The sequence below is a fragment of the Cherax quadricarinatus genome, chromosome 1 (genome assembly GCF_038502225.1).
Source record: "Cherax quadricarinatus isolate ZL_2023a chromosome 1, ASM3850222v1, whole genome shotgun sequence".
Lineage (NCBI taxonomy): Eukaryota > Metazoa > Arthropoda > Malacostraca > Decapoda > Parastacidae > Cherax > Cherax quadricarinatus.
This window is the reverse complement of record NC_091292.1, coordinates 18,079,237-18,096,470: the sequence shown is the minus strand read 5'-3', so window position 1 is coordinate 18,096,470 and position 17,234 is coordinate 18,079,237. Positions and strand designations below refer to the sequence as shown.

At 37.5% G+C, this 17,234-nt stretch overlaps 1 protein-coding gene across 1 annotated transcript in view; it reads right to left on the bottom strand.

The window, feature by feature from the left end:
- The window catches only part of LOC128687399 (uncharacterized), a 116,929-nt gene extending 99,742 nt beyond the window's left edge, over nt 1-17,187 (bottom strand). Inside the window, exons 1-3 of the mRNA XM_070100941.1 lie at nt 17,039-17,187; nt 10,772-10,888; nt 10,343-10,631 (exon numbers count right to left, since the gene is read on the bottom strand). Of these exons, the coding sequence (XP_069957042.1) occupies nt 10,343-10,631; nt 10,772-10,774 (292 nt within the window). The 5' untranslated portion in view covers nt 10,775-10,888; nt 17,039-17,187. The remainder of the gene's footprint in view (nt 1-10,342; nt 10,632-10,771; nt 10,889-17,038) is intronic.
- Nucleotides 17,188-17,234: the final 47 nt, after the last annotated feature.

The window sequence follows — 17,234 nt, the reverse complement described above, 5'->3', positions numbered from 1 at the left end:
ACACCGCACATTTCCAATAGAAAGGACATCTCCACTGCCTCCAACCGCCTCCTCGCTGCAGCATTTACAACCCAAGCTTCACACCCAATCAAGAGAGTTGGTACTACTATACTTTCATACATTCCCTTCTTTGCCTCCATAATGTTTTTTTTTGTCTCCACATACACCTCAACGCACCATTCACCTTTCTTAATTCATCAATTCTATGGTTAACCTCATCCTTCATAAACCCATCCGCTGACACGTCAACTCCCAAATACAGTGGACCCCCGCATAACGATTACCTCCGAATGCGACCAATTATGTAAGTGTAATTATGTAAGTGCGTTTGTACGTGTATGTTTGGGGGTCTGAAATGGACTAATCTACTTCACAATATTCCTTATGGGAACAAATTCGGTCAGTACTGGCACCTGAACATACTTCTGGAGTGAAAAAATATCGTTAACCGGGGGTCCACTGTACATATCTGAAAACATTCACTTCTTCCATACTCCTTCTCCCCAATGTGATATCCAATTTTTCTTTATCTAAATCATTTGATACCCTCATCACCTTACTCTAATCTATGTTCACTTTCAACTTTCTACCTTTACACACCCTCCCAATCTCGTCCACTAACCTTTGCAGCTTTTCTTTAGAATCTTCCATAAGCACAGTATCATCAGCAAAAAGTAACTGTCAACTCCCATTTTATATTTGATTCCCCATAATTTAATCCCACCCCTCTCCCCAACACCCTAGCATTTATTTCTTTTACAAACCCATCTATAAATATACAGTGGACCCACGCATAACGATTACCTCCGAATGTGACCAATTATGTAAGTGTAATTATGTAAGTGCGTTTGTACCTGTATGTTTGGGGGTCTGAAATGGACTAATCTACTTCACAATATTTCTTATGGGAACAAATTCGGTTAGTACTGGCACCTGAACATACTTCTGGAGTGAAAAAATATCGTTAACCGGGGGTCCACTGTATTAAACAACAATGGTGACATTGCACATCCCCGTCTAAGACCTACTTTTACCGGGAAGTATTCTCCCTCTCTTCTACACACCCTATCCTGAACCTCACTATCCTCCTAAAAACTCTTTACAGCATTTAGTAACTTACAACCTATTCCATATACTTGCAACATCTGCCACATTGCTCCCCTATCCACACTATCATATGCCTTTTCTAAATCCTTAACCCTTGACTGTTTTGGTCGTATACATACGTCTTACGCGCCACTGTTTCGGACGTATTTATATGCGTAAATTCTAGCGGCTTCAAATCAAGCAGGAGTAAGCTGGTAGGCCCACAAGAGAGAATGGGTCTGTGTGGTCAGTGTGCACCACACAAAAAAATCCTGCAGCATGCAGTGTATAATGAGAAAAAAAAAACCGACCATTTTTTTGGATTAAAACGCCGACTTTGAGGTGTATTTTCACATAGTATTTATCGTTGTATTCTCATTTTCATGGTCTCGTGATAAAATGGAAAACATATTACAGAAAAAAAAAAGAGATGATTTTTATTTCTTTCACGATGAAAACGACCTTGAAATTGAGCTCAAAGTAGCAGAAATGTTCGATTTTTACCAATGTACAGGAGTAAGCAAATCACACCACACATCCAATACACATTAACTGGGGAGTCTAATATTCTTTCACTAGTGCACTGATACTATATATACCATTTTTACAATAATGCAGTAGTCTGCATAACAGTAAATTTTGTATTTTTTGTATGAATAAAAAATCAAAATAGAAAGCAATAGTAATATAAGAGGGGCCTAGAGACATGACTAATGAACAGAGGATATGTTATTTTACTGCCAAGAATGTCTACACTGTTTATTCTGGACCCTCTTTTGAAATTGGCATCTTTTTTAATTTGCATGAAATTGGCCAAATTGCCAATTTCTGACCACTATATTGGGTAGTTCAAATCGGTAAATGGGCGGTTTCTTGTACTCAACTGATAGAAAAAAAATGGAGTTCTAAAGAAATAGCTCGAGTGTGGTCAGCTGGAACAATGGAACTGGCCAAAAACAGGGCTCAAATTCAGCGAAATCGCCGATGCGTATATGTCACCGAGACCGCTAACTTCGCAGGAGCGTAATTCCGTGAGTTTACGACCAAATTTCATACTTTTGGTGTCATTACCATTGGGAAGAGATTCTCTATCATTTCATAAGAAAAAATAATTTTTTTGTTTTTCAAAAATTTTGCAACAGTCAAAGGGATAAATGCAATGAAAACTTCCCTACCTTTATCTAAATACTGTTCACATAAATGCTTCAATGTAAACACTTGATCTACACATCCCCTACCCACTCTAAACCTCCTTGCTCATCCTAAATCCTGCTCTCTGTCTTGCCTCTAATTCTTTCAATAATAACCCTACCATACACTTTTCCCGTTATACTCAGTAAACTTTTTCCCTATAATTTTTACGATCTCTTTTGTCCCCCTTCCCTTTATATAAAGGAACTATACATGCTCTCTGCCAATCCCTAGGTACCTTCTCCTCTTTCATACATTTATTAAACAAAAATACTAGCAACCACCCAGGGAAGTACTACCGTCCTGCCAGATGACTGTGAAACAGAAACCTGTAACTGTTTTACATGATGGTAGGATTGCTGGTGTCTTTTTCTGTCTCATAAACATGCTAGATAACAGGGATATCTTGCTACTCCTACTTACACTTTGGTCACACTTCACAGACACGCACATGCATATATATGTACATACATCTAGGTGTGGAGTGTGAGCAAAGTAACATTATGAAGGGGTTCAGGGAAACCAGCAGGCCGGACTTCAGTCCTGGAGATGGGAAGTACAGTGCCTGCACTCTGAAGGAGGGGTGTTAATGTTGCAGTTTAAAAACTGTAGTGTAAAGCACCCTTTTGGCAAGACAGTGATGGAGTGAATGATGGTGAAAGTTTTTCTTTTTCGGGCCACCCTGCCTTGGTGGGAATCTGCCAGTGTGTTAATAAAAAAAAAAAAATCTAGGCTTTTCTCCTTTTTCTAAATAGCTCTTGTTCTTCTTTATTTCTTCTATTGTCCATGGGGAAGTGGAAAAGAATCTTTCCTCCGTAAGCCATGCGTGTCGTATGAGGCAACTAAAATGCCGGGAGCGATGGGCTAGTAACCCCTTCTCCTGTAGACATTTACTAAAAAAGAGAAAAAAAACTTTATAAAACTGGGATGCTTGAATGTGCGTGGATGTAGTGCGGATGACAAGAAACAGATGACTGCTGATGTTATGAATGAAAAGAAGTTGGATGTCCTGGCCCTAAGTGAAACAAAGCTGAAGGTGGTAGGGGAGTTTCCGCGGGGGGAAATAAATGGGATTAAATCTGGAGTATCTGAGAGAGTTAGAGCTAAGGAAAGGGTAGCAGTAATGTTGAAGAATCAGTTATGGAAGGAGAAAAGAGAATATGATTGTGTAAATTCAAGGATTATGTGGATTAAAGTAAAGGGTGGATGCGAAAAGTGGGTCATAATAAGCGTGTGTATGCACCTGGAGAAGAGAGGAATGTAGAGGAGAGATAGAGATTTTGGGAGATGTTAAGCGAATGTATAGGAACCTTTGAACCAAGTGAGAGAGTAATTGTGGTAGGGGACCTGAATGCTAAAGTAGGAGAAACTTTTAGAGAGGGTGTGGTAGGTAAGTTTGGGGTGCCAGGTGTAAATGATATTGGGAGCCCTGTGATTGAACTTTGTATAGCAAGACGTTTAGTTATAGGTAATACATATTTTAAGAAAAAGAGGATAAATAAGTATACAAGATATGATGTAGGGCGAAATGACAGTAGTTTGTTGGACTAAGTATTGGTAGATAAAAGACTGTTGAGTAGACTTCAGGATGTACATGTTTATAGAGGAGCCACAGATATATCAGATCACTTTTTAGTTGTAGCTACACTGAGAGTAAAAGGTAGATGGGATACAAGGAGAATAGAAGCATCAGGGAAGAGAGAGGTGAAGGTTTACAAACTAAAAGAGGAGGCAGTTAGGGTAAGATATAAACAGCTATTGCAGGATAGATGGGCTAATGAGAGCATAGGCAATGGGGTCGAAGAGGTATGGGGTAGGTTTAAAAATGTAGTGTTAGTGTGTTCAGCAGAAGTTTGTGGTTACAGGAAAGTGGGTGCGGGAGGGAAGAGGACCGATTGGTGGAATGATGATGTAAAGAGAGTAGTAAGGGAGAAAAAGTTAGCATATAAGAAGTTTTTACAAAGTAGAAGTGATGCAAGCAGAGAAGAGTATATGGAGAAAGAGAGAGAGGTTAACAGAGTGTTGAAGCAATGTAAAATGAGAGCAAACGAGAGAGTGGATGAGATGTTATCAACAAATCTTGATGAAAATAAGAAAGTTTTGGAGTGAGATTAACAAGTTAAGGAAGCCTAGAGAACAAATGGATTTTTTTTTTTTTTTTTTCAACAAGTCGGTCGTCTCCCACCGAGGCAGGGTGACCCAAAAAAAAGAAAGAAAATCCCCAAAAAGAAAATACTTTCATCATCATTCAACACTTTCACCACACTCACACATTATCACTGCTTTTGCAGAGGTGCTCAGAATATAACAGTTTAGAAGCATATACGTATAGAGATACACAACATATCCCTCCAAACTGCCAATATCCCAAACCCCTCCTTTAAAGTGCAGGCATTGTACTTCCCATTTCCAGGACTCAAGTCCGACTATATGAAAATAACCGGTTTCCCTGAATCCCTTCACTAAATATTACCCTGCTCACACTCCAACAGATCGTCAGGTCCCAAGTATCATTCGTCTCCATTCACTCCTATCTAACACGCTCATGCACGCTTGCTGGAAGTCCAAGCCCCTCACCCACAAAACCTCCTTTACCCCCTCTTTCCAACCCTTTCGAGGACAACCCCTACCCCTCTTTCCTTCCCCTATAGATTTATATGCTTTCCATGTCATTCTACTTTGATCCATTCTCTCTAAATGACCAAACCACCTCAACAACACCTCTTCTGCCCTCTGACTAATGCTTTTATTAACTCCACACCTTCTCCTAATTTCCACACTCCGAATTTTCTGCATAATATTTACACCACACATTGCCCTTAGACAGGACATCTCCACTGCCTCCAACCGTCTCGTCGCTGCTGCATTTACCACCCAAGCTTCACATCCATATAAGAGTGTTGGTACTACTATACTTTCATACATTCCCTTCTTTGCCTCCATAGGTAACGTTTTTTGACTCCACATATACCTCAACGCACCACTCACCTTTTTTCCCTCATCAATTCTATGATTAACCTCATCCTTCATAAATCCATTCGCCGACACGTCAACTCCCAAGTATCTGAAAATATTCACTTCTTCCATACTCCTCCTCCCCAATTTGATATCCAATTTTTCTTTATCTAAATCATTTGACACCCTCATCACCTTACTCTTTTCTATGTTCACTTTCAACTTTCTACCTTTACACACATTCTCAAACTCATCCACTAACCTTTGCAATTTTTCTTTAGAATCTCCCATAAGCACAGTATCATCAGCAAAAAGTAACTGTGTCAATTCCCATTTTGAATTTGATTCCCCATAATTTAATCCCACCCCTCTCCCGAACACCCTAGCATTTACTTCTTTTACAACCCCATCTATAAATATATTAAACAACCATGGTGACATTACACATCCCTGTCTAAGACCTACTTTTACCGGGAAGTATTCTCCCTCTCTTCTACACACCCTAACCTGAGCCTCACTATCCTCATAAAAGCTCTTTACAGCATTTAGTAACTTACCACCTATTCCATAAACTTGCAACATCTGCCACATTGCTCCTCTATCCACTCTATCATATGCCTTTTCTAAATCCATAAATGCAATAAAAACTTCCCTACCTTTATGTAAATACTGTTCACATATATGCTTCAATGTAAACACTTGATCTACACATCCCCTACCCACTCTGAAACCTCCTTGTACGTCCGCAATTCTACATTCTGTCTTACCTCTAATTCAGTTAAAAATAGGAGAGGAGAGTTATTAAATGGAGAGTTAGAGGTATTGGGAAGATGGAGGGAATATTTTGATGAATTGTTAAATGTTGATGAAGATAGGGAAGCTGTGATTTCGTGTGTAGGGCAAGGAGGAATAACATCTTGTAGGAGTGAGGAAGAGCCAGTTGTGAGTGTGGGGGGAGTTCGAGAGGCAGTAGGTAAAATGAAAGGGGGTAAGGCAGCCGGGATTGATGGGGTAAAGATAGAAATGTTAAAAGCAGGTGGGGATATAGTTTTGGAGTGGTTGGTGCAATTATTTAATAAATGTATGGAAGAGGGTAACGTACCTAGGGATTGGCAGAGAGCGTGCATAGTTCCTTTGTATAAAGGCAAAGGGGACAAAAAAGTGCAAAAATTATAGGGGGAGAAGTCTGTTGAGTATACCTGGTAAAGTGTATGGTAGAGTTATTATTGAAAGAATTAAGAGTAAGATGGAGAATAGGATAGCAGATGAGCAAGGAGGCTTTAGGAAAGGTAGGGGGTGTGTGGACCAGGTGTTTACAGTGAAACATAAGTGAACAGTATTTAGATAAGGCTAAAGAGGTTTTTATGGCATTTATGGATTTGGAAAAGGCATATGACAGGGTGAATAGGGGGGGGCAATGTGGCAGATGTTGCAGGTGTATGGTGTAGGAGGTAGGTTACTGAAAGCAGTAAAGAGTTTTTACGAGGATAGCAAGGCTCAAGTTAGAGTATGAAGGAAAGAGGGAGATTATTTCCCAGTAAAAGTAGGCCTTAGACAAGGATGTGTGATGTCACCGTGGTTGTTTAATGTATTTATAGATGGGGTTGTAAGAGAAGTAAATGCGAGGGTCTTGGCAAGAGGCGTGGAGTTAAAAGATAAAGAATCACACAAAGTGGGAGTTGTCACAGTTGCTCTTTGCTGATGACACTGTGCTCTTGGGAGATTCTGAAGAGAAGTTGCAGAGGTTGGTGGATGAATTTGGTAGGGTATGAAAAAGAAGAAAATTAAAAGTGAATACAGGAAAGAGTAAGGTTATGAGGATAACAAAAAGATTAGGTGATGAAAGATTGGATATCAGATTGGAGGGAGAGAGTATGGAGGAGGTGAATGTATTCAGATATTTGGGAGTGGACGTGTCAGCGGATGGGTCTATGAAAGATGAGGTGAATCATAGAATTGATGAGGGGAAAAGAGTGAGTGGTGCACTTAGGAGTCTGTGGAGACAAAGAACTTTGTCCTTGGAGGCAAAGAGGGGAATGCATGAGAGTATAGTTTTACCAATGCTCCTATATGGGTGTGAAGCATGGGTGATGAATGTTGCAGTGAGGAGAAGGCTGGAGGCAGTGGAGATGTCATGTCTGAGGGCAATGTGTGGTGTGAATATAATGCAGAGAATTCGTAGTTTGGAAGTTAGGAGGAGGTGGGGGACTACCAAAACTGTTGTCCAGAGGGCTGAGGAAGGGATGTTGAGGTGGTTCGAAATGTAGAGAGAATGGAGCGAAACAGAATGACTTCAAGAGTGTATCAGTCTGTAGTGGAAGGAAGGCGGGGTAGGGTTCGGCCTAGGAAAGGTTGGAGGGAGGGGGTAAAGGAGGTTTTGTGTGCGAGGGGCTTGGACTTCCAGCGGGCATGCGTGAGTGTGTTTGATAGGAGTGAATGGAGACAAATGGTTTTTAATACTTGATGTGCTGTTGGAGTGTGAGCAAAGTAACATTTATGAAGGGATTCAGGGAAACCGGCAGGCCGGACTCGAGTCCTGGAAATGGGAAGTACAGTGCCTGCACTCTGAAGGAGGCGTGTTAATGTTGCAGTTTAAAATCTGTAGTGTAAAGCACCCGTCTGGCAAGACAGTGATGGAGTGAATGATGGTGAAAGTTTTTCTTTTTCGGGCCACCCTGCCTTGGTGGGAATCGGCCAGTGTCTTAATAAATAAATAAAAAAAAAAAAAATACAACCACTCCAACTTTATATTCCCTCCGGCTTTTAACATTTCTGTCATGATCCCGTCAGTTCCAGCTGCTTTACTCCCTTTTATTCTACGTAATGCCTCATGCACCTCCCCCACACTCACATCCTGCTCCTCTTCACTCCTAAAAGATGTTATACCTCCCTGACCAGTGATTGAAATTACTGCCTCCCTTTCTTCATAATTCCTCAAAAATATTCCCACCATCTACCCTATACCTCCAGCTCCCCATCTACTAACTCCCCTACTCTGCTTTTAACTGACAAATTCATTCTTTCTCTAGGCTTCCTTAACTTATCTCACTCCAAATTTTTTTCTTATTTTCATCAAAATTTCTTGACAGTGCCTCTCCCACTTCATCATCTGCTCTCCTTTTGCACTCTCTCACCACTCTCTTCACCTTTCTTTTACTCTCCATATACTCAGCTCTTCTTATAACACTTCTGCTTTGTAAAAACCCCTCATATGCTACCTTTCTCTCTTTTCTCACACCCTTTACTTAATCATTCCACCAATCACTCTCCTTTCCCCCTGTACCCACCATCCTATAGCTACAAACTTCTGCCCCACATTCTAATACTGCATTTTTAAAACTATTCCAACCCTCTTCAACCCCCCCATTACTGATCTTTGCACTATCCCACCTTTCTGCCAATAGTCGATTATATCTCAGCCGAACTTCCTCCTCCCTTAGTTTATACACTTTCACCTCCCTCTTACTTCTTATTACCATTTTACTTTTGTCCCATCTACCTATTACTCTAACTGTAGCTACAACTAAATAATGATCAGATATATCAGTTGCCCCTCTATAAGCATGTACATCCTGATGCCTACCCATCAACCTTTTATACACCAACACATAATCTAACAAACTACTCTCATTATGTGCTACATCATACCTTGTATACTTATTTATCCTCTTTCATAAAATATTTATTACTTGTTATCAAACATCTTTCTACACATAGTTCAATTAAAGGCTCCCCATTTTCATTTACCCCTGGCACCATAAATTTACCTATTACTCCCTCCACAACATTTTTATCCACTTTAGCATTGAAATCCCCAACCACAAGTACTCTCACACTTGGTTCAAAACTCCCCATGCACTCACTTAACATTTCTCAAAATCTCTCTCTCTCTCCTGTACACTTCTCTCTTCTCCAGGTACATTAGCACCTACTATACCCCACTTTTCACGTCCAACCCTTACTTTACTCCACATAATCCTTGAATTTATACATTTATAGTCCCTCTTTTCCTGCCATATCTTATCCTTCAATGTTATTGCTATTCCTCCTTTCGCTCTATTTGAAACCCCTGACCTAATCCCATTTATTTCACCCCACTAAAACTCTCCCACCCCCTTCAGCTTTGTTTCACTTAAAGCCAGGACATTCAGTTTCTTCTCATTCATAACATTCACAATCACATCTTCCCTATCATTTGCACAACATCCATGCACATTCAAACATCCCACTTGGACAGTTTTCTTCTTTTTCTTTTTAGTAGGCTATACAGGAAAAGAGGTTACTAGCCCACTGTTCCCGGCATTTTAGTTGACTTTTACAACACGTATGTCTTACGGAGGAAAGATTCTTATTCTACTTCCCCATAGATATAGAAGGAAAAGCAATAAGAACAAGAACTATTAAGATAAAATCAAAGAAAACTAAGATGAGTGTGTATATATAAATGTGTACATGTATGTATAGTGTGACCTAAGTAAAGTAGCAAGACATACCTGAAATCTTGCATGTTTATGAGACAGAAAAAAGACACCAGCAATCCATCATGTAAAACCATTACAGGTTTTCGTTTAACACTCACTTAGCAGGACGGTAGTACCTCACTGGGTGGTTGCTGTCTATCAACCTACTACTATAAAATATTTGTCGTAATCCTATTTTTTCCAGCTGCTTTACCCACTTTCATTTTACCGACTGCCTCATGAACTTTCCCCACATCCTCCTCAGGCTGCTTTAACTCCCATACAATGTTACCCCTAGCTGCCCAATGCATGAAATCACTGCTTTATTAATATGAGCAATAATTCTAGAAGTTTCCTTAAACTATCATCCTCTTCACTCATTTAAATTTTTGAGAGTATCTCTAACCAAGAAAAAATCATTAATTTAACAAGTGACATGCAAAAATTTGTACAGTGCCTGCACTCAAGATGAGGGGTTGGGATACTTGCTTTTTTGGAGGGACATCTGAAATGTAATATCTGCACACCTCTGGCAAGACAGTGATAGTGTGATTGATAGAGAAAGCATTTCTTTTTCAGGTCACCCTGCCTCAGTGAGAGACAGCTAGTGTTTAAAAAAAAAATCAACACAAAGCCAATCAATTACTTACTTGGCTCTCCTCTCTGCTTTCTCTCTATCAACTCCTTATATTCTTCTAATTCCTGATCAGTGACAGCATCAAAGGGATTCTTAGCATAAGGAGTTTTATACACAACTGCATTATGCTGGAAATCCCTCTGAATAATTCCCTTGGAGGCAGCCCCAACCAAAATAACATGGTCAGTTGCTGCCGACATGCTAGCATCCTGCATGCGTCGTGCCTCATCCCATGTGACCCCCTCCAAAAGGTGTGATGTGGGGCCTGCACTGATGTTACCAATGCGTCGGTTTTCCTTTATCTAAGGAGAGATGGCTATTAAAATCATGACAGAGAACATTTCAGATTCAAATCAGAATTGAACAAGTGTTATTAAAATTATTTTAAAATATTCTCATAATAGGGTATTCTTTTCATGGATATGTCTAAATACTGACTTACCATTTTCTGAACAGTCTTGAATTCCTTGGGGTTGGTATTGGCTGGAACAAACTGGAGTGCAGATTCCAATTTGACTGGTGTTGAAGTAGAATGTGTGGGAGACCCATCAGCCACCCACTGTTGGTGCAACAAAACAAAGCACATTAGGGCCTGGCCTCACCCCGTTTAGTGTAATAAAATGGTTTAGCATCTGCTAATAGGCGACTGCGTTCACTGCAATGCATTGTGCCTGTTTCCCTGCAATTGAGCTAATGACTACTTCTGGTTGATAATTACAGGGCTCTATACACACATTAGTGGGATAAAAGTGACTATGAATCATTAGTATTACACCTACAAGAGAATCACAAAATGCGAGGCCCTTTGTGCTTGGTTTTGCGTATGAACTGTCAGTCATGCGACTAGCAGTTTTCAGTCACCAGTTACCAGAAACAGGCACAATATAGACCAATAAAGGTGAAGAATAGTTACTCCAAATACTGATGGGCAATGTACATTTACATTTTAAATATTTAATTATAGCTTTCTAATCACCTTTAGTAGTCTTTACTCAAGTCAAATGAAAACAGTTTAGATTATTTATTGTTTTATTAAAAGCATGGATCATATGAACACACAGGGCATGGAACTGACAGAATATCATAGGCATAAAACAGACAAATTATGCATATGTATATGCCACAAGCTATTTCCTTAAAATATCGAGTAATGGAATATAGTAGAAGACAGGTTTTATGTGCTCTAATAGTAAAGACAAAAATCACATTTACTATTGATTTTGCATATACTAAAGTGTGTACACTTATCAGCAGGGCAGTGACTTTTCTGCTTCAAGATGGTGTCTTGAAACATGACATAGGAGTGACAGATCATTTAACTTTGCATTAATGATTATCATTACCAAATTTCAAGTGAAGATGTCTTGTGAACAAATTCTGGAATAGAGAACTGTCAAGTTATGTGAAGATAATGAGTAGAGTATTATGCTTTAACTACTTCCTAGTGAAGCACAGTAAATAATGAGTATGAATCTAATGAACAGTTATACATAAGCTCTAGTATCCACAATGTAATAAGCACACTTAAAATATAATTATTTCTATTCCCAAGTACTGCTTCCTGTGCAAAAGTATAACAAAATAAAGAATCCCTAAAAATAATACTGATTTCTGAAGTGAACAAAATGTTAATTTTAGCTTAAAATAAAATTCCATACTGTTAGAGATCAGCATTATTTTGTGCTGCATACTCTCACTAAGCATAACAGCAAACCGACAAATACCCTAAATGGACAAGTGATACTTAGGCACTATAGCATGTTAACTTGTCAACAAATTTGGTAATGATGGGCTCGAGTGTCATGCACAGTTCTCAACAATTACCATCACCTTCCATGAGCTCTATGGGCTTGCACTATGGATCAACATTCAGCTCACAGTACAGTAAAACACAATATGAATTCATATATAACTAACAAAAAAAACTGAAGCAACAAAAAATTCCATTTCAAGAATGAAGACTCTTAAGACTAAAGCATTGGATTCCAATATAAGAAGACAGTTACATAATCTTGTAAGACCTATTAAACCTTATACTATGTTACTAAAAATGTTGTCTTTCGTTTACAAGACTCCAGGTTCATTATACATTTAGTAAGACATGCAACCAAATCTTTATATTAATACTAATCTTTTATAAAGCTGGCATAACTTATGACAATTTCTTAACACTAACATTTTAAACAACTAGCACACTTTGTTGGAACAAGCTTTGCCAAAATTAATAAACAATCTTTGGTTATTACAAAAATATTCAAGTGAAATAAGCTAAACTCTAACCCACAACTAAGGCTAGCATTAATTCTCTCTTTGTAATGCAGTCATAAGTTTGAAAATCAGTTATATTTAGACCTTTCTTTCAACAAATTGGCTGCATCCCACTGAGGCAGGGTGGCCCAAAAAGAAAAACGAAAGTTTCTCTTTTTAAATTTGGTAATTTATACAGAAGAGGTTACCAGCCCCTTGCTCTTTATTTAGATATCTACCCACATAATAGCCAGCTGCACACTTGTATTCCCTTCTCACTGTAATAGCTACTATATATTTATGCACATAATAGACTATAATCCTATAGCTACCCATTCATTTTTTTTTTTGTGAACTTGGAAATTCATTGATATTATTTAACACTTGCTTCAAAAAATACTTCAGAGTACTACTACTACTGTTTCATGGTTCAGTTTATGATCAAATTAAAATAAGAAGTCAACAAATAGAAATTAAAAAAAGAAAAAATAATGATAAAAGTACATTAAATAATGACAATTTGCTCTTCATCCTTTTGAGACAAGTCTAAATCCATACACATCAGCAAGAGCAAATGAGGCAGCTAGATCATGTCAGCCAATCACTAATTAAGAAGTGGTTTCAGTATATTTAACTCAAGCCCTGCTAATTTAACTAGGTAACTGATGCTACTGCAGGTAAAAACACACTACACAAAATATTTGCCTCTAAATGATCCCAGAGCAAAGTGACAAGCTATATAGGAATGTTAAAGGAGCTAAACCTTAAGTCACTTAAGAAATGAGCTTGGGAGAATATGATCACAATATATAAGGAGGCCAAACACACTAATGTAGATAGAATGAGAAAAAAGGGGTATAAATTGGAACAAGATTGTCATAATTATGAGGTGAATTCCATTTGCAGACTTAAAAGTAGATACAATACAGCCTAGGTGGTTTGGAATCTATCACATTTCAACGAAGGTTAAGAAGTGACGACATTAGTTTTATCTCAGATGCTTCCATATTTATATCACATTCAAATGCTTAAAGATAATCATCTCAAAGAAATGTCTGACAGCAACTGATGTTCAGTCAGATTTTAATATAATAAGCCTTGAAATCAGACTTCATGAAGCTTTTTATATTTAGCAAGGAAAACCTAAATGATCTTTATAGAGGGTTAAGAGATTGTTTCCCTGAACCATTGTGCATTAAAACCTTGTTTGTGCAAAGGATTTACATAAAATTACATGTCAATGAGATAAAATCCGTGTGCTTAAAGCACAAAAAAATAAAGTTTCCTACAATTTTTTTACAAACCATCCTATTGTACACCTGCACAAGGAACTACAACCACTAATGAAGGCAAACTGTTAGTGCACTCTTTAAAAGGATAAAATGATATTCACAGCATAAATAATACTGAACATGGAATCCTAATATACATTAGTAAAACATATGGATTATAATAAACTGTGGTTATTTGGCATATTTTGGCAAAAAACTAAATTAACAATGTCCAATATTAAGCAAGGCTTGCCACTGATACAGTTTAATACTGTGCAATTTGGAAAAAAAAAAAACTTATAAAACATTACTCAAGATAGCCTAACTTACACCATTATTGGTAGAGATTGAAATGGCATGTCTGCATACAGAAGAATAAAACTTGTGATGACGTCTTGGTTCGACCTGAACCATTATCTGGCTTCCTTCCTTTCCTGCTTCTATGTTACTAATTAATGGTCCAAGTTGGACCAAAACATCACAAGTTTCATTCCACTGTGAAATGCTCGTGTCAGGGTAGTGCGCCTTTTTATTCTTTCCTGACTCAATACTAACTGTTGACTGGCCCTGATGCTGCATTCAAACCAAAATGAAGGTAATACTTTTGCTAATATCTCCCAGAATAATTTGCAAAAGAAATAATTCACTTATGGTGTAGATAGCTTGTATGTATTGTAAAATATAAAATAATGCACAAGTCTGCTGAGGAGAACCTTTAGTAATAGCCAACATATTCAATTCTATGATGAAAGGTAATTACGAATAGAGCAAAATATTACATCTCCATTTAATGAAGAAAACTAACAAAAAATAATCCTGAGAAAAAGTAAATATATTTAACACCATTTTTGCTGAGTGGCAAGGTATCTTCCTATGCATGAAGACAATCAATTTGTCCTGTGCACCAGGCACTGACTAGCTCCATAAATCCTCAAAGTAAAACAAGGTTATCCAGCACCCACAGGTATAGCCAGGCCCTAAATTTACAGCTTAACTCTTTCACTGTCAAGACCCCTGCTCAAAACCTTGTTCTCAGTGTTGATTAAAAAAAAAAAAAAATCTTATGAAACGATAAAGAATCTTTTCCCAATGGTAATGACACCAAAAGTATGAAATTTGATGGAAAACTTGCAGAATTACGCTCTCACAAAGTTAGTGGTCTCGGCAATATATATTCACATAAGCAATTTAGCCCACTTTGAGCCCTATTTTCGGCCAATTCCATCATTCTAGTCGACCAAACTCATGGCTATTTCGCTAGAACTCCATTTGTTTTATCGACCAAGTATAAAAAACCGCCCATTTACCAATTTCAACTACTCAATAAAGTGGTTAGAAATTGGCAATTTATCCAATTTCACACAAATTTCAAAAGATGCCAATTTCAATAGGGTCCGAATAAATAAAGTGGTTAGAAATTGGCAATTTATCCAATTTCACACAAATTTCAAAAGATGCCAATTTCAATAGGGTCCAGAATAAACAATGCGCATATTCCTGGCACTAAAATAACATTTTCTCTGTTCATTAGTCATATTTCCAGGCCCTTGTTATATTACTCTTGCTTTCCATTTTTAATTTTTATTCACACAAAAAAATAGAAGATTTACTGTTATGCAGACTACTGCACTATTGTAATAATTGTATAAATAATGTCAACCCATTCATGACTGCGTATCAGACTGGCTAGTTGGACACGTATTGGACAGTGACATCATTTGTTTACTCTTCAACATCGGCAAAAATTGAACATTTCGGCAACGTTGAGCTCAATTTCAAGGTACTTTTTGTGAAACTAATCAAAATAATCCCTATTTCTGTAACATCTTCCATTCTATCAACTGAGACCAAGAAAGCAAGAATATAACCATAAATACCATACAAAAATACACTTCAAAGTCAGTGTTTTAATTAAACCAAAAACACGGTTGGAGTTTTTTCTTCTCTTTATGCACTGTATGCTGCAGGATTTTTTTATACTGCACACACTAACCACGCAGACCCATTCTCTCACATGTAGGTCTACCAGCTTTCTCCCACTAGAATTTTGGAGTATTAATACGTCACCAACACTGGCCCGTAAGCTGTACCTGTAAGTCACCGACAGAGAGGGTTAAACACTGGCATTAACTGACAGGGAAAGACACCTATGTCAAAGCTGTATGAGCAACACAAGAAGGCTCCATCAGAACACCTCTATGGAGACTCACAAGAGAAGGTAAAGTTATGAGCACATCAAAAAAAATCTTTAAAATAACCTTTGAGCCAGCAGTAGCTTTTTCAGTGTGACCATAAACTTTGAAGAATCATTTCAGGCATGACTTGCTTCAACTAACACAACAATCATTTTTCATGAATAAGCAAACAATGCATCTCTAATTTCTTCCATTATTAATTAGTTCTTCAGATTATTATATCTCTACTGAATTCCCATTCATACATTTATAAACATTTTATATAAAATGTTTAATTTTTTAATCCTTATCTATAATCTATATAATGACTTTTACAATGCACCTAACAAATAAAATACTACATGGAAATTTCTTTAATGAACTTTAAGTGTTGGTAAATATTATACATGTTTGTATACTGTATTTTCACCAAAAATAGTTTCTTTAGTTAAGTATGTGTAGCTACATGTGCATTTATACCTAAACTATTCTGTATTATAAAGCGAATGTTTATTAATCATACAAGGAAAAAAACAAGGGTTAAAAATATAAAGGCATTCAAGAACTTGTACAAAAAAAATTTGTTTTTCTTAATAAATGGCATGCAACTAAAACTAAGATAAAAGAACTGAATAATTCCAATTAAAGTTCCTATCAGGTATGCAAAATCCATTAATTAAATGCTTACACAAAAATAATGGCAGCAATACTGAATCTAGGAGCTTATTCCTCATAAATTATCTACTTTCCTCCAGGCTACTGGAAAGAACTATTAAATAACTACATTTATAGCATGGCTAGATCAGGGAGAAATTTGCATTGTTACACATATATGAATGTAACAAATAGAAACAGGAAATTTCTCAGTTATTGCAATCGTTAGCCTGATTATAAAACATACGTTATCTACATTGCATTATGAAAACAGAAATGCAAGAGATGGGGATGTTTGCCAATGACTGCTTTGTAAACAACTTCATATTACTGTCTTATATTTTCCGTAGTAATTATCTCTACCTTGGTGATTTTCCTCGGATCAGGTGTGCCAGTTTCAAGCACCTCCACCTTCTGATAAACATTGGGCGAATTTAGCCATCGGGTTTTGTCCTGAGTTTTGCGTCCATCCAGGATGCGCTTTAAAGGGCTGAAAAGATGAACAAATAAAAAATTAGACTAACAAATTTACATTATATATAAGAAACTATTTCATAAT